The sequence below is a fragment of the Canis aureus genome, chromosome 31 (assembly GCF_053574225.1).
Source record: "Canis aureus isolate CA01 chromosome 31, VMU_Caureus_v.1.0, whole genome shotgun sequence".
NCBI lineage: Eukaryota > Metazoa > Chordata > Mammalia > Carnivora > Canidae > Canis > Canis aureus.
In genome coordinates, this window is record NC_135641.1 from 20,449,522 (window position 1) to 20,475,916 (window position 26,395).

The 26,395-nt window shown below is 34.1% G+C and overlaps 1 protein-coding gene and 1 long non-coding RNA gene across 8 annotated transcripts in view; one reads left to right on the forward strand and one right to left on the reverse strand.

The window, feature by feature from the left end:
* Positions 1-26,395, forward strand: part of ATP11B (ATPase phospholipid transporting 11B (putative)) — a 114,707-nt gene that overhangs the window by 46,619 nt on the left and 41,693 nt on the right. For all 7 annotated transcript variants that reach the window (XR_013369367.1, XM_077879806.1, XM_077879807.1 and 4 more), the window contains 10 exons: positions 1,057-1,138; positions 8,384-8,534; positions 9,630-9,827; positions 15,490-15,729; positions 16,314-16,489; positions 17,900-17,968; positions 19,298-19,371; positions 19,501-19,604; positions 21,897-22,078; positions 23,226-23,429. Coding sequence is in view for 6 of the 7 variants with exons in the window: in XM_077879806.1 (XP_077735932.1) it covers positions 1,057-1,138; positions 8,384-8,534; positions 9,630-9,827; positions 15,490-15,729; positions 16,314-16,489; positions 17,900-17,968; positions 19,298-19,371; positions 19,501-19,604; positions 21,897-22,078; positions 23,226-23,429 (1,480 nt within the window). In the remaining variant the exon portion in view is untranslated. The remainder of the gene's footprint in view (positions 1-1,056; positions 1,139-8,383; positions 8,535-9,629; positions 9,828-15,489; positions 15,730-16,313; positions 16,490-17,899; positions 17,969-19,297; positions 19,372-19,500; positions 19,605-21,896; positions 22,079-23,225; positions 23,430-26,395) is intronic.
* LOC144302464 (uncharacterized) lies at positions 6,544-24,765 on the reverse strand. The gene is made up of 3 exons (XR_013369369.1): positions 24,704-24,765; positions 7,050-7,161; positions 6,544-6,936 (listed from the first exon to the last, which is right to left on the reverse strand). It is a non-coding gene; the product is annotated as an uncharacterized LOC144302464 (long non-coding RNA).

Genomic DNA, 26,395 nt, shown 5'->3' on the forward strand with positions numbered 1-26,395 from the left:
AGGAACACCTTTCACATTCTTAAAATAAAATGTATATTTTTGAATGCCTTTAGCTGGGTTCTACTGTAGTCTGCCTCAGCACCATCTCTCTCTGGCATATCATTCTGGCTGATTTCTCACATTTCTGTAGTTTCAGTGGTTTTTGTCATCTGAGTTATAATCCCTGCCTCTAAAGAATACTAGTGAAAATTCCAGGACAATTTTTTAGAAAGAGCATCATGAATCCTACACTACTTCTCAAATTTCACTAAGGATGGATGTGAATATTTATTGATCAATCATTTCTCTGTTTCTAGACATTTTGCTATTTTGTCATACAAATCTCACAACAATTCTGAGGTATTTTTTCCTATTTAAAGGTGGGAAAAATGAGACTTAGATTAAATAACTTGCCCGAGGATACAGAACTAATTAAGTGGCAGAGGTAGGACTCAAACTAAGGTCAGACTCCAAAGTTTTTTATAAATCTGGTCTTACCTAATTTCATTCACTCCTCAATTTTAGACTGTTATTACTGTCATTCTTGCTCATCTCAGTCATTCACATAGGTACTCATGTTTAAAATAGCACTTTCCTTATGTTTACTTCATTTATTCTAACAGGTTTCCATATTATCTCTCCAGCGGTAGAAAATTATGTCTCAACCCCAGATTCTGGCATTTAGAGCCTTTCAAACTCTGACTGCATTCCATTGTTCAAAGTGCTTTTCCATTTCTGTCACTGTTAACAGTGTTTGCTCTATCTTTAATGGCCTTCCCTGCTATCTTTGCCTTTCCAAATCCTTTTCCTCCAACACTTTCAACTCTAATAATATCTCTTTCATTCAGATATAGTAATTATAACTCAGAAACAGAGCCTTAATGCCTTCCCCATCCAGCAGGTTGAGTAACTGGAGTTCCCCAAAATTGGACTTGGAAGACCTTTTAAAACATCCTAAAAGACTTAAAGGCAAATTGTAAGAATAACCAGACAGTACATTTCCTTTCATGCTAGTGAGGAAATCTGCCTTTTGAAATATGCCAGAGGATTATTTTAAAAGACTGTTTTGTTTTGCAGGAGTTGCTATCTACACGGGAATGGAAACTAAGATGGCATTAAATTACAAGAGCAAGTCACAGAAACGATCTGCGGTAGAAAAGTAAGAAAACTATTTTCATTTATTTACTCATGAATATGTGCATTATTTATATATGTATAAAGTATGTATGTAAAAATATATGTTAGTCAACAAAAGATGGTATCCTTGAAGATAGGGATGTATGCATGTAGCATTTTGCACAATGTTTGGCATATAGTAGGTGCTAAATTATTACTTTAAAATAAATACTGTTGGATTTAATGGAATCACTTGATCAAACTAACCCTCCTGCAGAAAGAAATTACAAAATCTGGACATATTTTTTTTTTTTTTTTTTTTTTTTACATAAACAAGTCTTTGAAAATACAGGAGAGTGACACAAAACAGAAGAAAATGGCAGTCTACTCCTGAAAGGCAGCAACAAGGGGAAAGATTTAAGAATGCAGATTTTTGCCTGAAGGCATTCCCCAATTCATGTGCTGCATAGGGCATCAGAGAACTTGAGCGTTACAAGATTTAGAGGTGTTAGAGGACAAGTTTAAAGCTGGAAGAACAGGCTAGACAGAGGAAAACCAGGTAAGAGGGAGCCACAGAAGGGAATGAACTCCAAAACCTGCACATAAATTATGCCCAAATCGTTGGCTGACTGTTAGAACTGTGCATGTGCAAAGGAGACCCCCAGTAGGCTTGGCAGAAGAACAGTACCAGGAAGCTGAAAAAACAGAGCAGATAATTTTGCTGTTGCCTGTTGCAGTGGAGACAGTTTGATATTTGAGCCTAGCCAGGTTATCTTCCTGCTAGAATGAAAATCTGTACTCTCTGAGGAACGTATGAGTACAGAGTCTATACAACCAATTATTTATAAAATCCAATAATGTAATAAAAAGTAAGTAGACATGTAAAGAAAATGTAGCATGTATTTAAGAGAAAAAGTATTCATTAGAAACTGTCTCCATAATGTTCCATATCTTGCAGTTAGCAGGCAAGATCTTTAGAGCAGATCTTTTAAGTATTTTCAGGGGTCTAAAGAAAGATGTAAATACACATGTAAAATATCAGCAAAAAAATGGAAACTATAGAAAACAGTATGGAGGTTCCTCAAAAAGTTAAAAATAGAACTGTCCTATGATCCAGTAATTACACTATTAGGTATTTACCCAAAGGATAAAAAAATGGCAGTTTGAAGGGATACATACACTCCAGTGTTTAATAGCAGCATTATCAACAGTAAGCCAAATTATGGGAAGAGCCCTGGTGTCCATCGACTGATGAGTAAATAAAGAAGTGGTATATATACACAATGGAATATTACTCAGCCATAAAAAAGAATGAAATCTTGCCATTTGCAACAATGTGGATGGAGCTAGAGAGTATGATGCTAAGTGAAATAACAGAAAGACAAATACCATATGATTTCACTCATGTGGAATTTATTTTTTAAGATTTTATTTATTTATTCATGAGAGAGAGAGAGGCAGAGACACAGGCAGAGGAAGAAGCAGGCTCCATGCAGGGAGCCCGATGTGGGACTCGACCCCGGGTCTCCAGGATCAGGCCCCGAGCTGAAGGCAGCGCTAAACCGCTGAGCCACCTGGGCTGCCCCTCATATGTGGAATTTAAGAAGCAAAACAATGAACACGGTGGCGACAGGGAGAGGCAAACCAAGAAACAGACTTTAAATCTATAGAGAACAAACTAATGGTTACCAGAGGGGAGGAGGGTAAGGGGTAGGTTAAATAGGTGATAAAGATTAGGAGGGCACTTGTGGTGAGCACTGGGTGTTGTTGGTGGGTAATGAGTCACTAAATTCTACACCTGAAGCTAGTGTTACACTGTATGTTAACTAACTAGAATTTCAATAAAAACTTGGCGGCGGGGGGGGGGGGGGGGGGGGGGGAATGGAACTATAAAAAAGAATTCGGTGGATATTCTTGAGTTGAAAATATAATTACTGAAATGTAAGTCCCATTAGATAGGCCCAACACTATATGGAGGAAAGCAGAAGAAATTATTGGTGAACTTAAAAAAGTAATAGAAATTATTTAGTTGGAAGAATAGGAAGAAAAATGATAGAAGAAAAATGAACAGAGTTTCAGAGCCATGTCAGACAATATTAAGCTATCTAACATAAGTCTAATTGAGTCCAGAAGAAGAGAAAGCAAAAGAGGCAGAATAAAAATTTAAAAATAAATTTAAAAAATAATAATAGAATTGAGAAAAAACAGAGTGGCAGTTAAATCCAACAAATCAAAGTTTGTGGACTCAAGGCAAAGCCTAAATTGAAGAGAAATTTCTAGCTATAAATGTTTATATAAGAAAAGAAGAAAAGCTTATAATCAATCATCTAAGTTCCTACCTTAGGAACCTAGAGAAAGGAGCAATTAGACCCAATCAGAGAAGAAAGGAATAAATATTAAAGATGTGAGCTAAAACCAATAGAACAGAAAACAAATAATAGACAAAATTAACAAAAGCAAAGCTTGGTTCTTTGTAAATATTAACAAAATTGACAAATCTCTAGCTGGATTAAGGAATTAAGGGGAAAAAGAAGTGGTAGGAAAGAGAAAGCTACAAAATAACCAACATCAGGGATGAAAGATGGTATCAGTACAGATCTTACCTTCTGTGGTCACTTTTGTCCCCAGATAAAGAAATTTTATGAACAACTTTATATAACTGCATTTTCCAACTTAGATGAAATAGATAAATTCTTTGAAAATACAATTAACAAAAATTGACACAGGATGAAACAAAGTCTAGATAGCCCCATTATCCATCAAAGAGATTTAATTTATTATAAAAAAATAATAAATCTGCACAAAAGGATGGTCTTCCAGCACTGTGTGTTGAAACAATTGGACATCCATATGTCCAGAACCCAAGCTTTAACCCGTATCTCTCACCATATGCAAAAATTAACTCAGGGCACCTGGGTGTCACAGTGGGTTAAATGTCCCACTCTTGGTTTTGGCTCAGGTAGTGATTTCAGGATTGTGAGATCAAGCCCTGTGTGCTGAGTGCAGAGCCCACTTGAGACTCTTTCTCCCTCTGTCACTGCTCTCTCTTTCTCTCTCTTAATCTCAAATAAATAAATAAATCTTAAAACAAAAAACTAACTCAAATGTAAAACCTAAATATAAGAACTTAATCTATAAAACATGGGAGAAAATATTTTGTGACCTAGTTAAAGAACAGTTTCTTAGATGTGAAACATACAAAAAAGGAATCAAAAACAAAACCAAAACTTGATAAATGAAACTTCATCAAAATTAAAAACTTTACAGGGCACCTGGGTGGCTCAGTTGGTTAAGCCTGTGCTTTCGGCTTGGGTCTTGTTCTTAGGGTCCTGGAATTGAGCCCTACATCAGGCTCCCTGCCCAGTAGGGAGCCTGCTTTTCCCTATCCTTCAGCTGCTACCCCTGCTTGTGTTCCCTTTCTGTCAAATAAATAAAATATTTTTTAAAAATTAAAAACTTCACACCTGAAGCTAATACAGCACTATGTGTAACTTAAAAAATAAATAAAACTTCTTTATTTCAAACGACACTGCTAAAAAAAAAAAAAATGAAAAGACAAGCCACAGACTAGGAAAAATATTTACAAAGCACATATTTTTTGTAAAAGACTCATGTCCAAAATATGCATTTTCACCACTTCTTTTAAATGTTATTCTAGAAGCTTTTTTCAGTACCACAAAGAAATACATAAATACTAGAAAGTAAGAAGTAAAATGATGCTTACCAGAGGACATATGATTTTTCACGTGGCAGTTGTACGCATTCAGCAATAAACTATTAGGGCTAATAAGTGAGTTTTAGCAAGGCCAAATCTACAAAACATGGTGAGAGTTGCTTATTTAATGGAGAAATCACATTAAGAGGTTGGCAGGGTCAGTACTGTTAAGCTCTCAGTTGATGTGTAGTTCTTTCAATAATGATTAAAATCCCAGCAAGCTTTTTTGTAGTAATTGACAAGATGATTCCAAAATGCATATTGGAAGGGCCTAGGTGGCTCAGTCGGTTTAGACATCTGACTCTTGATTTCAGCTTGAGTCATGGTCTCAGGGTCATGGGATTGAGTCCTGCCTCGGGCTCTGCACTTGGCTCATAGTCTCCTTGGTATTTTCTCTCCCTCATCCCCTGCCCCTCCTGCTTGTACTCTCTCTCTCCCTCTCAAATAAATAAAAATGCATACTGAAATATTGTAGCCAAAATGCACATATAGAATGCTTAAAGAGAACAGTTGCTTAAGAAATCTGGAGAATTTATATTATCTGACTTTAAGACTTTAATATATAAAGTGACGGGTCTCAGTGGAATAAAATAGAGTTGAGAAATAGACCCATTTATATATTGTCAATTGAGCGTTAAGTAAATTCAAAGAAGAAAATTATAGTCTTTTCAATAAATGATGCAACAACAATTGGATATCCATGTGGGGAAAAAATAATAAACCTTAATTCCTACCTCATATCATATACCAAAAAGTTTTTGAAGATGGGTCATATACCTAACTGTAAAGGCTAAAACTAGAAAACTTTTAGAAGAAAACTTATGGAGATATCTTCACAACCTGGGGATAGGTAAATATTTCTTGGGACACAAAACTAATAACCACAAAAGAAAAAACTGGTTAACTGTACTTCCTCAAAATTAAAAACTTCTTACACTACACAGTTAACAAAATGAATAAGAAAGCCACAGACTGAGAGACTATATCCATAAAACGTATCTGACAACTTGTACCCAGAATATATAATGATATGTTGAAAAGCTCATATGTCTGTAATAAAAAGAAAAACAATGCAATGGGGAAAAAAATGGATATAAGACCGGAGCAGAGAAATTTTCACAAAGAAAATATACAAATGGCAAACATACAAAAAAGTATACAACATCATTAGTCTTGAGAGAGTTACAAATTAAAACTACAAAGAGATACATACATACATACACTTAGTGGAATGGCAAAAATTAAAGTCTAAAAGTTCCAAGTATTGGCAAGGACATGGAGCAACTGGAACTCTTAATTCTAAATAATCAATGGATCAAAGAGGAAATATCAAAGAACATTTTTTAAAATATCCAGAACTTAATGAAAATACAGTATCACGGGCAACTGGGAGGCTCAGTTGGTTAAGTCTCTACCTTCGGCTCAGGTCATGATTCCAGAGTCCTGAGATGGAGCCCTGCATCAGGCTCACTGCTCAGTGTAGAGCCTGCTTCTACCTCTCCCTCTATTCCTCTTCCTCCTGCTTATACTCTCACACATGCGTGCATGTGCTTACTCTCAAATAAATAACATCTTTTAAAAAAATACAGCATCAGATTTTTTTGTTTCTTTTTTTTTTTATTGGAGTTCAATTTGCCTACATATAGTATAACACCCAGTGCTCATCCCGCCAAGCGCCCCCCTCAGTGCCCATCACCCAGTCACCCCAACGCCCCACCCACCTCCTTCTCCACTACCCCTTGTTCATTTCCCAGAGTTAAGTGTCTCTCATGTTTTGTCCCCCTCACTGATATTTTCACTCATTGTCTCTCCTTTCCCCTTTATTCCCTTTCACTATTTTTTATATTCCCCAAATGAATGAGACCATATAATGTTTGTCCTTCTCTGATTGACTTATTTCACTCAGCATAATACCCTCCAGTTCCATCCATGTCGAAGCAAACGGTGGGTATTTATTGTTTCTAATGGCTGAATAATATTCCATTGTTTACATAGACCACATCTTCTTTATCCTTTCATCTTTCGATGGACACCGAGGCTCCTTCCACAGTTTGGCTGTTGTGGACGTTGCTGCTATAAACATTGGGGTACAGCATCAAATTTTATAGGATGAAGCTAAAGCAGTGCTGAAAAGGAAATTTATAGCACTTGTATTAGTTAGGATCCTCCAGAGAAACAGACCAGTAGAATATATATATGGGTATATATAGGAGGAGATTTACTATAAGAGTTGGCTCACGTGGTTGTGGAGGCTGTGAAGTCCCACAGTCTGCCATCTGCAAGATGAACTTGGAAAGCTGATCGTATAATGCAGTCAGCATCTAAAGGCCTGAGAACCGGGTAGCTGGCCACTGTTTAAAAAAAACTGGAGCTTTGTCTGATAGCTCAAGAAAAGAGAGAAAAACTATCCGTTGCCTTTTTTATTTCATTCAGGTTCTCAGTAGTGATACCCACCTACATTGGTGAGGGCCTATCTCTCTAAGTCTGCTAAGTCTATTGAATCAAATACTAATCTCTTTCAGAAACATCCTCACAGACACACCCAAAAATAATATTTTACCAGCTATCTGGGCATTGCTTAGCTCAGTCAAGCGGACACAGAAGATTAACTGTCAGAACAAATACATTAGAAAAGAAACACCAGGGGCACCTGGGTGGCTCAGTCAGTTGAGCAGATATCTGACTCTTGACTTCAGATCTCAGAGTTCTGGGATCAAGCCCTATTTCAGGCTCTGCGCTCAGCAGGGAGTCTACTTGAGGATTCTCTCCCTCTCCTGCTCTCACCACTCACTCTTGTTCTCTAAAATAAATCTTTAAAAAAAAAAGAAAAACACCAATGACAGAAACTGAAATTAGAAACAATACCATTTGCAATCATTCTCAAAAAAGGAAATGACTAGTTGTATACCTAACAAAATATATACAGAATCTGTATGCTGAAAATTCTAAAGTACTGATGAAAAAATCAGAGATGTAATGTTAAGCTTGCCTAGTGAAATATTTTAATACCAAGCTTGCCTGGTGAAAAGAACAGGGATTCCAAAGTTAATTCTTGACTTGTGTGATTTTTTGTAAATTTATAGAAAGATTTTTGGACTTTGATCTTCATCATTAAAAAGGATGTGATCTCCTTACAGAGGTTTTACAAAAATTAGACAAGTTAGTGGATGTGACAAAGTTTTATAAAATCTTAATCCTACACAAATGTTAGTTATATTTACACTTAAAATTATATAGACCCTGAAAATGTAAAAAAAAAATAATAATAATAATCTTAGAATAATTACTTATGGTGAGAATAACTGGCCAAAGCTGTCATTTACTGTAAACATTTTGAACAGTAATACAACTGATTCAAATAGGCATATAATCTTATGTATTGGTTATTTTATTGCTGGCAAATAGGTTCTATTGAATGGTCATTTCTTAAAATATGAAGACTGTTTCCTTTAAATAGCTACTGTGATGTCTTAAATATTTTTATATCTTATTTAATACCAGCATAAAACTTCCAAGCAGATGAATATAGCAACACATAATTGACATGTTTTATATTATTTTTTTCTCTTTCAGGTCAATGAATACATTTTTGATAATTTATCTAATAATCCTCATTTCGGAAGCCATCATCAGTACTATCTTGAAATATACATGGGAAGCTGAAGAAAAATGGGATGAACCTTGGTATAACCAAAAAACAGAACATCAAAGAAATAGTAGTAAGGTATTTTATGGTGTTCTTGACTCTGCTGTAAAGGAAACTTTATTCTTTGGCACAGCTACTGGTTTGGTAGTGACTTCTGATAGGAGTGACCACTCTGATCTCCTAACACCATTACTGAAAGTAACAAAAAGACACTGTAAGTGAAAAATGACCAGCATGTTTATAAAATGCTTTTTGCATTTTAGGACATAAGCAATTGTATTACCTATGGCATGACTTGAATAGTTACAAGAGATCACAAAATTTTAAATCATCTATAATGGCATTTCCCTTCAATACTACAAATTCAGTTTTTTATTCCATTTACTGTACATTGTAAGTGAATGAAAGAGTAAGTTGATTTTCAATTCTGTCCAAATAATTCAAGGAGTCTTACTGTCAGCCTATTGATGGTATGAAGTAATAACACAAAATATGTCATAGAAAGTTTTAAACTGAATAAATATGACTACCAAGAAAATTTAACCTGCAATATTAGTAAATATTCTCCAGATTTCACATTAGATTAAAATACAAATATTGGAAGACAGATGTGCATCTCAAGAAACCACAAGGCAGATCACAGAATATATTTTCCATATCATTCATAATTAGGTATTTTACCTTTCACAGAATGCATGTTAAAATGTGATACTGCTATGCTATTGAAGTAGGCTATTACTACATAACCTATAAGTAAGAGTTTTAATTTCCAGCAGTTCTGGTCTAGCAATTCTTAAATAATTTTTTTAAATTGCAGTCAATTTTTATTTATCTGTGATTTTGAAGGGTGGAAGTGGAATGGTTAAGTATACTCCAGGGATTACAATTATAATTTTGCTAAAGGTTGTTTTCAGTCACACCAGGCTTTTGATAGCTTCTGAAAAGTAACAAGTAGTTTGAGTTTAACCTTTTCTTTTTACTATGTTCAAGATTCTAATGAACAGTAAGAGAAATGTATTAAAAATACAATTCAATAAATGAACTTCAGCTCATGAGACTTCTTCAGAATATAGCTGATGATCTGTTTAGACATGAAACTTTCTGATAATTTTCTTAAGTAATAATAAGAAAATTCTCAATAGGTTTTCTCTTATCAATCATTTTTCTCCCTAGATTCTGAGGTTCATTTCAGACTTCCTTGCTTTTTTGGTACTCTACAATTTCATCATTCCAATTTCATTATATGTAACAGTTGAAATGCAGAAATTTCTTGGATCATTTTTTATTGGCTGGGATCTTGATCTGTATCATGAAGAATCAGGCCAGAAAGCTCAAGTCAATACTTCTGATCTGAATGAAGAGCTTGGACAGGTAAAATAGAGATACTTTTATTGTGTTTTTTCTAATATATTATTTTCATTGAAACAATACATGTACAAAGACTAACATTATGTACAAAGAAAACTATTATGAGGCTTTTACCAAAAAATAGCTCTACTTTGCTCTATGCCTCTTGTTTCCTGTTTTTAAACCTGAAATCATTTCTTCCATTATTTAGCACTATATATTATTTTTTCTTGATTTTTAAATTTTAGACATTTATTATGGAATTTAAAGATATAATCTTATGCTACTGTTTTATGTATTTACCAGATACATACTCACTTTGCCTCCTCACTGGCCCCCTAGCAATTTTATATCACAATATTTATTTATTGACATTATTTTGACTCTGTTAGTATTGCTCACTAATTTCTAGTTCCATAAGTGTGCTGTACGATACTATAATTACATTTTCTTTTTGATGTTTTTTCTCTAGAGTTAATTGCTCTGTTTTTTCATTTGCTTAATTTCTGTATACCACAAATAAGTTTTTGATGAATATATGAAACACATCTCTACATATTCAAACACAACAGGTAATCTAGGATTTCCTTTTTCTTTATCTCTTTTTTTGGTGACAGCTTTTTGGGGACTTTTATCTTTCTGCTTAGTATGGACTTATATCTGGGCCTGCTTCTCAGCTGTCACCCGATGACCTCCCTTTACCATCACCCTAGAAATTTCTTTACCTCTCTCCTATTTTGGATCTCCTGGATCCTGCGCCAGCTCACCTGTGGCTTATTCTCTCATTTTGATTGGACATATCTTCTAATAATTTCCTGGAAAAGGATGTGTGAGATGAAAATAATTGGAGACTTTGCATATCTAAAAATATGTTTATTCCCCCTTTTTTTTCTTTATTCCTTTTTTTGTATTTGATTAATAATTTAGCTTTAGAATGCATCCCAGTTTGGAAATTATTTTTCCTCCAAATTTTAAAAGCATTTCTTCATTTTTTTTCCAGCTTCCAATGTTGCTATTGAGAAATCGGTCCCATTCTGATTCCCAGTTCTTTGTGTGTGGTCAGCTATCTTATTTCTGGAAGTATTTAGGATCTTCTCTTTATGTGATAATTCTGAAATTTCATGATGATATACCTTGGTGTGAGTGTTTGTTTGTTTCTTTCTTTCTTTCATTGGACAGTGAGCTCTCTGAGCCTTTTCAGTCTAGAAATAAATGTACTTCAAGTCTAGGAATTTTTCTTTTATTACTTCTTTGATAACCTGTCTTTTTTTTTAATTTATATTTGGATATCAGACCATTTATCTTGATTCTTTAAAGTTTCATTTACTTGTTTGTTTTTATAATTCTGGGAGACTTTGTCAACTTTATCTTTCCATCTATCTTTTGGTTTCTTTTATTTCTGTTATTTTTAATTTCTAATATTCCAGTATATCTGAATAGTCTTCTTTCTTGAATATAATTTATCCTTTTAACTCTCTAAGGATATTAATGATTGTTATTTAAAGTCTTCTGCTCCCTGCGTTTTCTGTTTGCTCCTAGTTCCCTTTTCAATAGTTAGTTCTGGTGCAATATCACAAAGCATTCCTAAAAATTACTCTGCTGTCTAAAATTACTTAGTAAAAAACACAAGACTAACGGGATTAGGAGGACAACAAAAATTTTGTCAGTAACACATTTTAAATAAATTGTTAAGAAATACATAAATACTGGGGCACGAGTGGCTCGTCAGTGGGGCACCCAACTCTTGATTTTGCCTTCAGTCATGATCTCAGGGTCCAGGGATCAGGCCCAGAATTGGGCTCCACGCTGGTGGTAAGTCAGCTTGAGGATTCTCTCTCTGACCTACCTGTCCCATTCACACACGCACACTTGCACTCTCTCATATGAACGCATGCACTCTCTCTAAATAAATAAATCTTTAAAACCATAAATACGGGGATCCCTGAGTGGCTTAGTGGTTAAGCGCCTGCCTTTGGCCCAGGGCATGATCCTGGAGTCACGGGATCGAGTCCCGCATCGGGCTTCCTGCATGGAGCCTGCTTCTCCTTCCGCCTGTGTCTCTGCCCCTCTCTCTCTGTTTCTATGTCTATCATAAATAAATAAGTAAATAAAAATCTTTTTTTAAAAATACATAAATACTATATGTAGCATTTTGTCTTGAAAGGACCAGAAGGTTAATTGTGGAAGTTACCATCAGAGACATGTTACAACTTGTGTGTCATTGTGAAGTATTGAAAGGAAGGTTATCTGAAAATAGAAGTAGATGGGTATGGCTTATAACACCCAGGCGACCTAAGGTGGCTGTGAGATATGTACATTTCACATGTTCGTTGTATGCAGTTTGCTGGTGTTTCTCACAGACAAAGTTGTGCATAACCAAATGTAAAGTCCACATTATGCTCAAATTGTCTTAATAGATCAGTCACATTATTATAGATTCATGTTTTCAAGACAGTGTTATAGCAGAACTGACTGTAATTTGTTTTAGACTCTACCTTTCTTTTCAGGGATGATCCTCAAATGAATGCTAATCTTTAGTTTTCTTTACAAGTTTAAAAGTTTTCCCTAGAAAAGCCTAGCAGCCCAGCTGTTTTTTGACATATTCCCTAGTGTCAGTACTGGTCTTTTCTCAGTTTCCCCAAAAATAATTACTACAGTTAGTCTTCCGGCTGCTTGTGGTTGTTAGAGCCATCCAGTAGACTCCCTGTTTTTAGCATGTTGCGCTCCTGTTTTCAGCTGTCTCACACCTGTTTTCAGCTTTCTATGGGGTTCAGATTCTCCCTGGCTCAGTCCCCTATAGATGAAGGGCAGTCTCAGGTTTGTTTGCAAGTTACGAGGAGATTTCAGGTTTCAAACTGTTCCTGGTACCTCCATTTTCAGCCTCATCCCATACTTTCACATTCGGTAGTACATCTACTTCCTGCGAGTTTTGGGGAAAGGGTTCCCCCCATTGCTTAGGTTTCCTGTTCTAAGTTTTGTTAAGTCACTTATCTCTCATTCATTTCCTTTCCATCTTCCAAACTTTTTATATCTCCCTTCTCATATTGTCTCATCTGCCATTATTTTTGTTCTTCTTTTATTCCTGTACTCTTATTTTAGTAAAGTTTCAAGAGGAACAGAGGTAATTGTATTTGCTCAACCTACCATTTTTAACCAGAAGCTAATCCATTTATTTTTAGCATTTAAGAAGCTTTAGTAATTTATGCTACTTATTATTCGTGTCACATTTCTTTATGTATCACATATTTAAGACCTAAAAACACAACCTGTTTTTACTGCTTCTTTGAACACACTTTTTTCCCATTTTCTTCTTTCCTTTGACCTTTTCTATCCCAATTTTCTCCTCTTCCTCTTTCCTTCATGTTAGAATATTTTTTTCTGGAACCTCACACTGTTTATGCATATCCCTACTTGCTTTCTCTTTAAGAAGCTTTAAGTGATAACTTCTTTAAATTTCTAATTCATCTAAGTTCTCTTTTTACTTTTATGCCTCAAAGTATTGTATGTATGTTTATACATAGTATAAACATAGTATGTTTATTGCCTCTATTTCTTTATCTATTTTATACCAATGAAATCTACTTTATGTCATATTCTATGTTCTTTCATTTCCATATCAAAGAAAGTGCTCTTATGATGGTGTGCAGTGCCCACTCTATCACAAAGTCAAAACTTCTTGATTTTATATATATTTTTAAAAATCAAAGTTAATTTCTTTTATTCATCTGTATCATCTAAATTGTAGAGCCCTCCATGACTGCTAGTCTGTGTCTATGCTAATCATCTTTGGAGTATATCTGTTTGATTACTGATATATTTTATATCATAATTTTGTGGACCTTATTATTCTTCCTGACCTAAAAGTTTTTTATTAACTTGTTAGGTAAGTGGCATATCTCCATATCCATCTTGATAATACAGTGTCTACTGTAGATAGTGGGCAATCTTTAATATCATATAGCAAAGATAAAATATTTTATCTTTTATTTATGATTTCATCATTTGCTAACCCTATGACTGAGTTATTTAACCTAACTCTTCCTTTGTTTCTATTTCTCTAAAATTTACATAATAATAGTACCTACCTCATGAAGTTGTTGAGAGGATTAAATGAGTTAGAATAGTTAGCAGTGCTGGCAATATAGTGATAGCTGTACAATTATTAGCTTTTATTATTATTACTTTACTTAGCAGAATTCCTACATCTCATGTGTTGTATTTGTCTTTACTATTTATAAGAAAATGAACTTTGTATTTGCTCATTTTATTTCTTGGTTCACACAATTTTTTTCTGGCTTTAACTCTGCCTCCTTTTTTTTATGTTGATCTTTTTATTCTGCAGTCTTGCTGAACTCATTTATTAGTTTTGGAAGTGTTTTAGTGAATTCCTTAGGATTTTCTATATACAAGGTCATGTCATCTACAAATGGCTTACCTATTTTCCAATCTGAATACCTTTTCTTTTTTGTTGCCTGATTACCCAGGCTAGAACCTTCAGTACAATGTTGAATAAAAGTGGCAAGAAGAGACATCTTTGCTTTATTCTTGAACTTAATTTAGGGGACAGCATTCAGTCTTTCTTCATTAAACAGGATGCTAATTATGGCATTTTGTAGATACGTTTATCAGGTTGAAGAAATAGCCTTCTGTCCCTAATTTGTTGAATGTTTTTATCATGAAACAGTATTGGATTTTGTTAAATGCTTTTCTTGCATCTGTCAAGGTGATCATTTTAATGACAAAAAAAGAATAAGTACCAATTTATTATTGTGGTGAGTTTCATTGATTTATGTTGAACCAGTCTTGCATTTCAGGGATAAACCCTACATATTTATGTTGTATATCTTTTTTAAATGTTTCTACATTTGGTTTGTGTTTATTTTCATAAGGGATACTGGTCTATAGTTGTTTTTCTTTGTGATGCGTTGCTCCCTTTTTAAATGACAACTTTTTCAAATCATTGCATTAATCAAATCCTTACTTTATTCCTAGTTGTATCAAGATTTGACTATTTCATCCTTCTCTTTTTGGACCTACTTTCTTTTGGGTTAATTTTCTAGAATTAGTCTCAAAGAGTAATAAAATTATTTATCTTATCTACTTTTTAAAACATTTTCATTCGGGGACACCTGGGTGGCTCAGTAGTTGAGCATCTGCCTTTGTTTCAGGTTGTAATCCCGGGGTCCTGGAATCGAGTCCTACCCTTGGTTTCAATTTCCTCCATCTATCTAATACTTTAGACAACCTTCCATCTCTGACTTATTGTGTTGCTATGACTTTGTGTTCCTGTTCCTAGTTCTGTACCATTTCTTCTAGACCACATACCCTTTCACATTCTAGGTTATTAAACATCCCTTCCACCCTTGCTCAAAGGTCATTCTTAGTTTTACTACTTCAAAACTCCTTACCCAGGAGAGGGAAAATGAGTATTAATCCTACATTATCAGTCAACTCTAAAGATGACCATGTACCTAAAAATGCTACAAACTTCAAAGTTTACATAGACTTGAAATATTTTATCTTACCCTGTTTTGTTTCTGTGTATCTTTATTTGTGCTTAGATTGTAAAAATCTCAGTATTAGTATACTAATGTTAATAGGTAAGCTTAACTTTAGGAGAGGAGGACAGGGTTTTTTGTTTAACCATAAACACAAAAGTTTGTTTTCTTTTCTCTTCCATCTCTAGGTGGAGTATGTGTTTACAGATAAAACTGGTACACTGACAGAAAATGAGATGCAGTTTCGGGAATGTTCAATTAATGGCATAAAATACCAAGAAATCAATGGTAGACTTGTATCTGAAGGACCAACACCAGACTCTTCAGAAGGAAGCTTATCTTATCTCAACAGTTTATCCCATCTTAACAACTTATCCCATCTTACAACCAGTTCTTTTAGAACCAGTCCTGAAAATGAAACTGAACTCGTAAGCAACTTTTAAGTTAATAAATTGAAATTTCATTTGAAATAATTCTCTTTGGTAGTTGCTCGATTGTAGCAGAAAAAGTTTAATTGTCAGTGGGTCAAGGAATATGTATTTGGAATGAATATCCTTTGATTCAGCACTGAGACGTTGTAGTAACAATCCATTTTAACTTGCAAATTAATAGATGTCTACCTTACTTCTCTAAGTATTTAAATGAGACTCAGTGGAGAACCCGTACTGCCCTGAAATAAAGAAGATGACTTTGCTAAGAAGTAGAGCTTAAATATATTTAATACTTTTTTAAACCTCATTTTTCCACAAAAGAGTTTTCATCTTTATTTGCAACTTGTCTGTTTCTTAAAAAGATACTTTTATTTTGAAGAGTCATAAGCAAATGTGACGTTTTACTCTTTGGAGTCAGAAGCAACCAGCTATTACTCAGTCAGTTCAAGATTGTAGCACTCCTGTTGTAGATCTAAGATAACCAAATTATTGAGTGTTTATTGACTTTTTTTTAGAATTCTGCTTACAGTTTTCTGTTACTTGGGAATGGTATTTTTATTGAGAATATTATCTTTCTACAGATTAAGGAACACAATCTCTTCTTTAAAGCAGTCAGTCTCTGTCACACTGTCCAGATTAGCAATGTTCAGACTGATGGCATTGGTGATGGTCCTTGGCAGTCCAACTTTGCACCCTCCCAGTTGGAGTACTATGCATCTTCTCCAGATGAAAAGGCTCTAGTGGAAGCTGCTGCAAGGTAGTTTGATCCAAATTCCAATTCTTCAGAAAAACACCTTTTAAAATGTGCAAGTACTAGAAAATTATTTTAAATTGTCATACAAAATTCATGAACACATAAAGGTAGAAGTGTACTTTAAATTGTAAATGAGACGGCACCTGGGTGGCTCAGAAGGTTAAGCATCTTCCTTCAGCTCAAGTCATGATCTCAGGGTCCTGGGATTGAGTTCCATATCAGGCTCCCAGCTCTGTGGGGAGTCTGCTTCTCCCTCTCCCTCTACCCTTTCCCCTCTGCTGATGATCTCTCACTTTCTCTCTCTCTCAAATAAATAAATCTTTTTATTTATTTTTTATTTTATTTATTTATGATAGCCATACAGTGAGAGAGAGAGAGAGGCAGAGACATAGTCAGAGGGAGAAGCAGGCTCCATGCACCGGGAGCCCGACGTGGGATTCGATCCCGGGTCTCCAGGATCACGCCCTGGGCCAAAGGCAGGCGCTAAACCGCTGCACCACCCAGGGATCCCAATAAATCTTTTTAAAAATAAAATAATGGGGATCCCTGGGTGGCTCAGCGGTTTGGCGCCTGCCTTTGGCCCAGGGCCCGATCCTGGAGTCCCAGGATTGAGTCCCACGTCAGGCTCCCGGCATGGAGCCTGCTTCTCCCTCTGCCTGTGTCTCTGCCTCTCTCTCTCTCTCTCTCTTTTCATGTCTATCATAAATAAATAAATTTTAAAAAATAAATAAATAAATAAAAATAAAATAAATTGGGCAGCCCCAGTGGCTCAGCGGTTTAGCGCCACCTTCAGCCTAGGGTGGGATCCTGGAGACCCAGGATCGAGTCCCACGTCGGGCTCCCTGCATGGAGCCTGCTTCTCCCTCTGCCTGTGTCTCTGCCTCTCTCTCTCTCTATGTCTCTCATGCATAAATAAATAAAATCTTTAAAAAAAATAAAACAAATTTGTAAATGTGAGTTTTATATGTATCATTAATTTTGTTGTCAAGTTCGCATTGAATCATATTTTGAAGAGATCTTTAAAAAATCTGGCTACTGTGAAGTATGAATAGTGTAATTTGTGAGAAATACTTATGTATGTATTGTTTTGGACCTACTCTGATTCTTCACATTCTTAAAATAGCATCATATTCACATGATGGGATGTGTACTGAGTGTTATATGCAACTGATGAATTATTGAAAACTACATGTGAAACTAATGATTATAGTATATAATGATTATATACTATATATATATACTATATATCAGCTAATTGAATTTAAATTAAATAATGCTGTATTATTAAATATTTTTAAATACATCTTAAATGTATACTTTAAATGTTTTTATTCATGCTAGGTTATAATGACATATTATGAAACATGAAATATCATCCTTAAATCTTATATTTCTTTCTCTTTTAATCCCTAGAATCGGCATCGTATTTGTTGGCAATTCTGAAGAAACTATGGAAGTTAAAACACTTGGAAAACTGGAACGGTAATTTTTTTCTGTGTATTTAGTGTAGGACAGGAATCTGTAAACTGTGGCCGGTAGGTCTCTGGCCTACAAGCTGGCTTATACAGCCTGCAAACTACATTACATTATTTAAGGGGTTTTGTTTTTTGGGTTTTTGTTTTGTTTTGTTTTAAAATGCAACAGAGACCATATATGGTCTGCAAAGTCTAAAATATTTACTATCTCAACCTTTACAGAAAAAGTTTACTGACCCCTGCTCTAGAATGATGTTAATACCATGTTGTACAACATCACAGTAATCACAATAACTTACTCTGACTCTTTCATTTGTATTTTAGTTTGTTTCTTAAATTTACTCATGTTTATTTTTATATACTGCTGGGGTAATGAGTTTCATAAATTCTCACTAAATAAAGAAAAACTTCCTTATAGTCCTTTGATTTTATCTTTCAAACATTAAGGAACAACTGCCTATTTCCAATATTTAAACTGCTTGATATATTAGTCCCATTCCTGTTCTATTCATACCTTTCATGGTTTTACCAATTCCAGTCATATCTCAATTCCAACTGTCCCTTTTTAGCTTTTACAAAGTAAAATAGAGCCCATTCTTTGGTGTTTTCATGTAGAAGCCTGTCTAGCTCATTTCGTTAACTATGAATCATCCCACTCTGTTGTTGCTTTTTTTTTTTTTTTGAGATGTACAAAGCATTCCATATATACATCATTATATAAATCCATCCGGAAAACTTGAAGCCACACCTGACCTATCCACACAAATTCCTTTACTACTCCTTATAAAGGCATTTGTTCCCCAACCTATGCATATGTCTACTTGTATCAGGTTCAGAATCACTGCTGTAATGATCCTCTGTTACTAATGTGAGTGTGTTATATTTCTCAGGTGTTTTTGGGCAGAAAAGAGGGTTGAGAATCAATTACCTTTTTTAGTGAGAAAAACGTGAAGCTGGGCAGATCTGGATTCCAATCCTTGCTGTGCCACTCACAAGCTTATTTGACTTTAGGAAAATTACTTAATCTTTCTGAGTTTAATAGTCCTCATCTGTAAAATGAGATAAGATCTACCTTCTTTGATTCTCATGGGTATTAAATGACATAAGGTATGTAAAGTACATGGCATTTGGTAAGTACTCAATAAATGTTAGTTTCTTCTATTTCTATCTTGTGTTGTTCTTAATGATTCATAACCCATTATCTTGAAAATGTAGTTGAGATTAATTTCTTCTTCTAAATCTACCATTTTATCTTTTATAGGGGTACTTTTCAAATATTCACTTAATATTATTTTTAAAAAGTTAAACTTTAGGTCTTTATTTTTTTTTTCCTTAGGTACAAACTGCTTCATATTCTCGAATTTGATTCAGATCGTAGAAGGATGAGTGTAATTGTTCAGGCACCTTCAGGTAACCTACCTAAACTTTCATGAATTTTTATTTATCTAATATTATGAGTTTGATAATTGGTTTTTCCTTTTAGGTAAGAATTTTAATTTATCAAATATTAGGAGTTTGATAACTGTTTTTTCCTTTTAGGTGAGAAGCTTTTATTTGCTAAAGGAGCTGAATCATCAATTCTTCCTAAATGTGTAGGTGGAGAAATAGAAAAAACCAGAATTCATGTGGATGAATTTGCTTTGGTGAGTATAAATTTCTAAGATTTATAAAACTCTAAAAGGTATACATATGAAAGATTTAAGGCTTCATTTTTGCATTAGTAATTTATCAAATATTATAGAAATTCTTCAGTTCTTTTTAATTATGTGTTGCTTCTACATTCTTTGATCAAAAATTGACTTTTAACCTAAAATAAAAGTCTTTTCTTTGTTTTCTTTGAACTTGTTACAGTCAGGGCTTTTTTGGCTGCAAAGACCATTCAATTAAAATGTTTAAAAAAGAGGAGTTTACTTAAAGAATATAGGGGAATCCCAAGGATATGGAGAAACTGGAACCTTCATACATTGCTGTGGGATTATAAATGATACAAACACTTCAGAAAAAATAAATTAAAAAAAAAACTTTAGAAACTACTTTAATAGTAGTTCCTCATAGAACATAGAATAATATAGTTACTGTATAACCCAGAAGTTCACTACTAATTATACACCCAAGAGAACTAAAAACATGTTCGCATAAAAACTTAGCAGCATTATTCTTAAATAGCCAAAATGTGGAAACATCTGAAAGTCCATTAGTTGATGCATGCATTAAACTGTGTAATACCCATTACATGGAATGTTATTTGGCCATTAAAAGAAATGAAGTACTTATATGCTATAACATGGGTGAATGTTGAAAAGCTCCTGTGCCTAGTGAAAGAAGCTAGTCACAAAAGGTCATGTGTTCCATTTATATGAAGTGTCCAGAATAATGGAATTTATTGAGACAAAAAGCACATTAGTAGTTGCCAGGGGCTAGAAGAAGGGGTGAAATAGAAGTGTCTGCTAATGGATACCTTTTGGGGTGATGAAAATATTCTGGAATTCAATAGTAATAATCATGTACAACTTTGAATTCATTAAAAACCACTGAGCTGTACTCTTTAAAGAACTGAATTTTATGATTTGTGAATTAAGTCTCTCTTACTAGAAGAACATAGGAGAATCTCATGAAAACAAAGTGCTACAATTCATGTGAAGAGGAAAATTTTTAAGCAGCTCTCAAAGTTTTAAGAACTTACGATCTCTCATTTCTGCATTTCTATAAAAGATTGCTTTATGCTCATCTGTGTTCACCTGCCTCCTTTACTTACATACGGTTTATTTTCTCTCATTACTTGTTTCTTAATTTTTTATGATCTGGTTCATCTATCATACTGTAACATCCATGAGAAGAAAGATATTGTTCTACCTTACATTCATTTTAATCCAGAACAATACTGGCACATAGTTGGCATTCAGCAAATATTTGTTGTAAAATGAATTTGTTTCATGTAAAATAACTGTGATCATTAACATGATCCCTTAACTGTATAAGAAAAACAGTTATTTATAGGAGTGGGTCATTTGTGAATCAAGGAACATCAATATTTAGAAATCATTGAATAGTGTCATGTAGTATTTTAAAATGTACTGTTTCCAAGTTCTGGTATTAGAATATTTGAGTTTTTCTGAGGGGAATGTGCAGCAAGAAAAGGAACTTTTATAGCTTTCAGATGTAGAAACTGTCAAATAGTAAGAGAAATAAGAGAAAGTTGTGCCCAGGAAAATCAGATAATCAAATATATATTCATAAGTATTGTATAATTCCATTTCACCAGTGAAGTTATATAATGATACAGTTTAAAATCATTCAATGGCTATAGAAAGTATTGTTTATTTGATAAGGGCCACCTTACAGACTTTGTTATTTGACCTGTAAATTCATCATACCATGGATTCTCAGGAAATTATGGTCCCCTTTAGTTAAAAAAATTTCTTATAAAGTACATAAAAGTGGATTTGTAAATGTTAAAACAAGAGAGTACAACCTGGGGCTGCCTCTCTTTTTGACAACCTAAAGGTATCCTTATAGAACTTTCTGACTTTCCAGGTACAACAGCTTTTAAATCCAGGCAAAATAGTTTTTTTGTTTTGTTTTGTTTTTTTGAAGATTTTATTTATTTATTTATGAGACAGAGAGAGAGAGGCAGAGACACCGGCAGAGGGAGAAGCAGGCTCCATGCAGGGAGCCTGATGTGAAACTCGATCCCGGGACTCCAGGATCACACCCTGGACCGAAGGCAGGGGCTAAACCGCTGAGCCACCCAGGGATCCCTCAAAACAGTTTTTAAGTCATGGTTTTTAAAACAGTTTTTAAATTATAAGATAATCTTTATGATCCTGTCTAGGCTCTAATATTCTACAATTTAAAAACTTTAATGATCTTGAGCAACTGTTTTTTAATTTTCCATTAGTTATTTTTAATTTTTGTCTTTAATTTTTCTGTTTTAGAAAGGACTAAGAACTCTGTGTATGGCCTATAAACAGTTGACATCTAAAGAGTATGAGGAAATAGACAGACGTCTGTTTGAAGCCAGGACTGCCCTACAACAACGGGAAGAGAAATTGGCAGATGTCTTCCAGTTCATAGAGAAAGACCTGATATTACTTGGAGCTACAGCAGTGGAAGACAGGTAAGCATCGGACAAATAAGTAAAATCCTTTTAGTCTCATAAGAATTTTCCTAGCCAAGTGTTTCTAATTTATGGCATAAATTCCATTTATTAATATCCTATAATAAGATATTTTAAGTCAAAATAGAGAGTTAAAGCCTTAATTTTTCCCAGTCAGTGTATACAATTTTTATTCTAGCCAGATATTTGAAATAGATGAAAGAATTCCATTATGTATAGTTTTGCTTATAGGCTTGAATTTTTAGAATACTCTTCAGTGTGCTATACAAAGAGTTTAAGATTAATTCTTCCCACCACTACCTGTTTGCACTTTTTGCTTCAACAGTACCAAATTATCTGTATATAGTTTTCTGAACAACTGCTATAGTTCAAACTATTTTATTTTGTGCCTTTGTTCCTTGGCAAGAGTGTCCCTTCTGCCTGGATACTTTTTCCTTTATTCATTTATGAGTATCTTTATAAAGTATAGCTCAGATTCCCCCACTCCAGTAAAATCTTTCCTTACCCCTAGACCTAATAGGATTAAAAACTCTCTCCTTTATGAAGTATTTGTTTTGTAGGTAGTTTTATGTTGTTTTTGTGGCAATATATTATACTCATTTCTCCAAAGACTTCTTCCTCTCAGTTTGTGAATTCCTTGAGGTCCATTTAGCCTTTGTTCCCCGCCATCTGTCTCTAAGAGTGTTAGCATTTTTTAAAATTTAGGTTTTCATTTACCTTTCAGGTCTCCTGAGATTTCTGAGACTCACCTGAGGTTACATCATCCTTTATTAACCAGTTTGATTTTTAAACTACTGATATGAGAAATTTTCTTACAAGAAAAGAGAAAAATCTTCTAATTTCAAATTTAAAGACTTCCTAATAAAATAGGAGTTTAGGAAGACCATATATTTAGTTTGGTTCTATAAAAATCAACTTTGAAGATACATTCTTAAAATATAAAGTTGTAGGTATTATGTTAACCAGATGAGCACTAATTTGATTATTCCTGTTTCTTCCCTAATGAGAACAAATTCGATTATATCACTATACTGTAACATCTTTAAGTCAGGGAGTCTAGGATTTACCTTACATGTACTATGTGGTTTATATATATAATAGTCAAAGAAGTATTCTCTACTGCTAATATTGTTTCTTTTATTTTCAGGCTACAAGATAGAGTTCGAGAAACTATTGAAGCATTGAGAATGGCTGGTATCAAAGTATGGGTACTAACTGGTGATAAACATGAAACAGCTGTTAGTGTGAGTTTATCATGCGGACATTTTCACAGAACCATGAATATTCTTGAACTTATAAATCAGAAATCAGACAGCGAGTGTGCTGAACAATTGAGGCAGCTTGCCAGAAGGTAAGAATGTAATTATCTCATGAGTTTAGGGATCAACAAACTATGGCTCATGGGTCAAAGATGACCTATTGCCTGTTTCTGATAGCCCGTGTGCACAAAATAATTTTTACATTTTTTAGTGGTAAGAAAGAATCCAAAGAAGAGTAATATTTTGTGATGTGAAAACTTACAAAGTTCACATTTAAGCGTCTGTAAATAAAGTTTTATTGGAACACAGTCACATTCATTCATTTACATATCATCAATAAGACTTTGCACTACAGTACCACAGTTGGATAGTTGTGACAGAGACTTTATGAAGTACTTTTATCATTTCTCACTGCTACTTGATTTACTACAGATCACAGTGACACCATTCTAAACAGTAGTGTTTTGAGTGCCACATATATTGCCCTATGACATTATACTACATTTTTATTATCAGTATTTACCCATCATGTCCAAACAAGAAAAGAAAAATGGACTTTTAATATCATACTTTTAATGCACAGTGGAGTGTTGATTATTTTATTATCAAATTAGATGACATTGTGTTTATTAATCAGTGACACTTTAATATGCTACCTGTTTGAAAAGACATATTCAAAGAGGAAATAGAAAATCTTGTTAAAGATAGTCCTGTTGTATTAAAATGTGAAATCTCATTATAGGTATCATTAGACAAGTAGATATTTGCAATTGATTTTGATGATAGGGAACATTAACTTTAAACCCCAATTAAGCAAAATGTTATCCCCTACCAAAGAAAAGATTTCAAGTCTTCTCATTGGTAGGTTTATATTACTTAAAAAATTGTGCTCAATTACTATTATTACATTATTTACTTAATAAAAATTTTTGTCAAAATCAGTTTCCTTTATTTTAATATTAGTACCTATAGTATATCCTCAATTTAGTCTCTTGGCCCACAAAACCAGAAGTGTCCATTTAAAAAAATGCTGACAATGATAAGATGATGGAACATAATACAGCCCTCTAAAGATATTTATTGTATTTTAGAATATTTTTAAAATCGTCTTCTATATGTCAACTTTTAGTGGATCTGTAAAGGTTATGGATATTATTTATTTCCCTTTCTGTACAAAAGCTATATTGTAAAGTGAAGACCACAGTACTTTTTAGGCTTGCTATATGAAGTATATTATATTTTAGAGATACTATCTTTTTGGTGGAACATGTTTCCTGAAATAACCAGAGAAGTCAATAAGATTTGATTTAAGACTTCCAGGAAATGTCTGTTCTAAAAATCTTGGGTAGAACAAAGAATTCCATACCTTTATAAGTTTTAGTTTATATTCCTTCACAAGCATATATTGTTGGTCTGCTAACTAAAATTTGGAACACAGAGTCATATAAAGCATATTGTTTACCCTCAGAATATTTACAATGTGTAGAAAAAAATGAAGTAAATAGACTGTCATAGACCTATCACAACTGGATTGTAACAGGCAAGAATGGAAAGCTCTGGATGGATAGACGAGATGTCTATAGATTGTGTTGTCTCCTAAAAGAAATGTTCACTGGTTAGAGAATAACACCAAAAAGCAAAAGGGGCAGCATATGCAAATTTGCAGAGCTGAGAGAGAGAGAGGGGCTCATTCAAGGTGATGGTAGTTCAGTATGGCCAGAGAATGCAATAGATGGGAAGAGAGTATGGGAAGAGGTATTGAGACGTGAAGCCACAGAGATAAACCGATGATACCTACTATGTGCCAGAACTGTGAGGTACTTTCCTATATTTCATAAATATTATCTCATGGATTGTGAAATACTATGATAACTTATAAAGCCTGTCCAGAAGAAAACCTAATTTAGTGTGCCTTGGGAAGGTTCCAGAGGAAAACTGATCTGATCTCTCCCACTCTTGGCTGCTCGCTATATCCCTTCTTCTGAGGCATGTGCTCACGCAGTGCTTAGACTGAACACAACATGTTGAAGGCAGCACAGGTTGCTAAGTAAAGTCTAGCCAGTAGGGAAGAAAAACAGTCAATGTGGTAGTGCTTTCAGATACTAGAAAATTAATAAAAGAAAAATACATTTTTTAGAATTTTACATTGTAAAAGGTAATTGTTGACCACTTATTAGTTACTGTGCAACACAGTAGTGATTAGGCATACTGTAAAAGACATCATTTTAGCTCAAGTTTTTTTATAAGACTAAAATCTGTTGATACATATTTAGTTTTTATAGCTTGTTGCTCAGTTGATAGTGTTCTCCTCATTTAAAAATTGAGGATATAGCCACTATGGAAAACAATATGGAAGTTTCTCAGAAAACTAAAAATAGAACTACTATGTGATTCCAACAGTCCTACCTCTGGATATATATCCAAGGAAAATGCAATCACCATCCCAAAGAATATTTGCACTCCCTGCCATGTTCATTGCAGCATTCACAATAGCCAAGAATGGAAACAACTAAAGTATCTGTTGTTGGATGAATGGATAAAGAAAAGTGTGGTGTGTGTGTGTGTGTGTGTGTGTGTGTGTGTACGTACATACACAGGAGTATTACTCAACTATAAAATAGGAGATTTTTTGTGACAGGATGGACCTTGAGGGCAGTACGCTAAGTGAAGTAAGTCAGAGAAAAACACATACATGTGGAATCTAAAAAAGGTGAACTCAAAGAAACAGAGTGGTAGTTTCTGAGGCCAGAGTGTGGGGGAAAAGGAGAGATAATGGTCAAAGGGGTACAAACTTCTAGCTTATATATAAGATGAATAAGTTCTGCAATTCTAATGTACAGTATGATAACTGTAATTAACAGCACTGTATTATATATTTAAAAATTGTTAATAGAGTAGATCTGAAGTTTATCACTACACCAAAAAATGGTAATTAGATGAGAGGATGGAGGTGTTAACTAACCTAATTGTGGTCATCATTTTGCAATATATACGTGTAGCAAATCATCATGTTGCATACCTTAATTTTATATGTCAACTGTATCTCAACAAAGCTGGG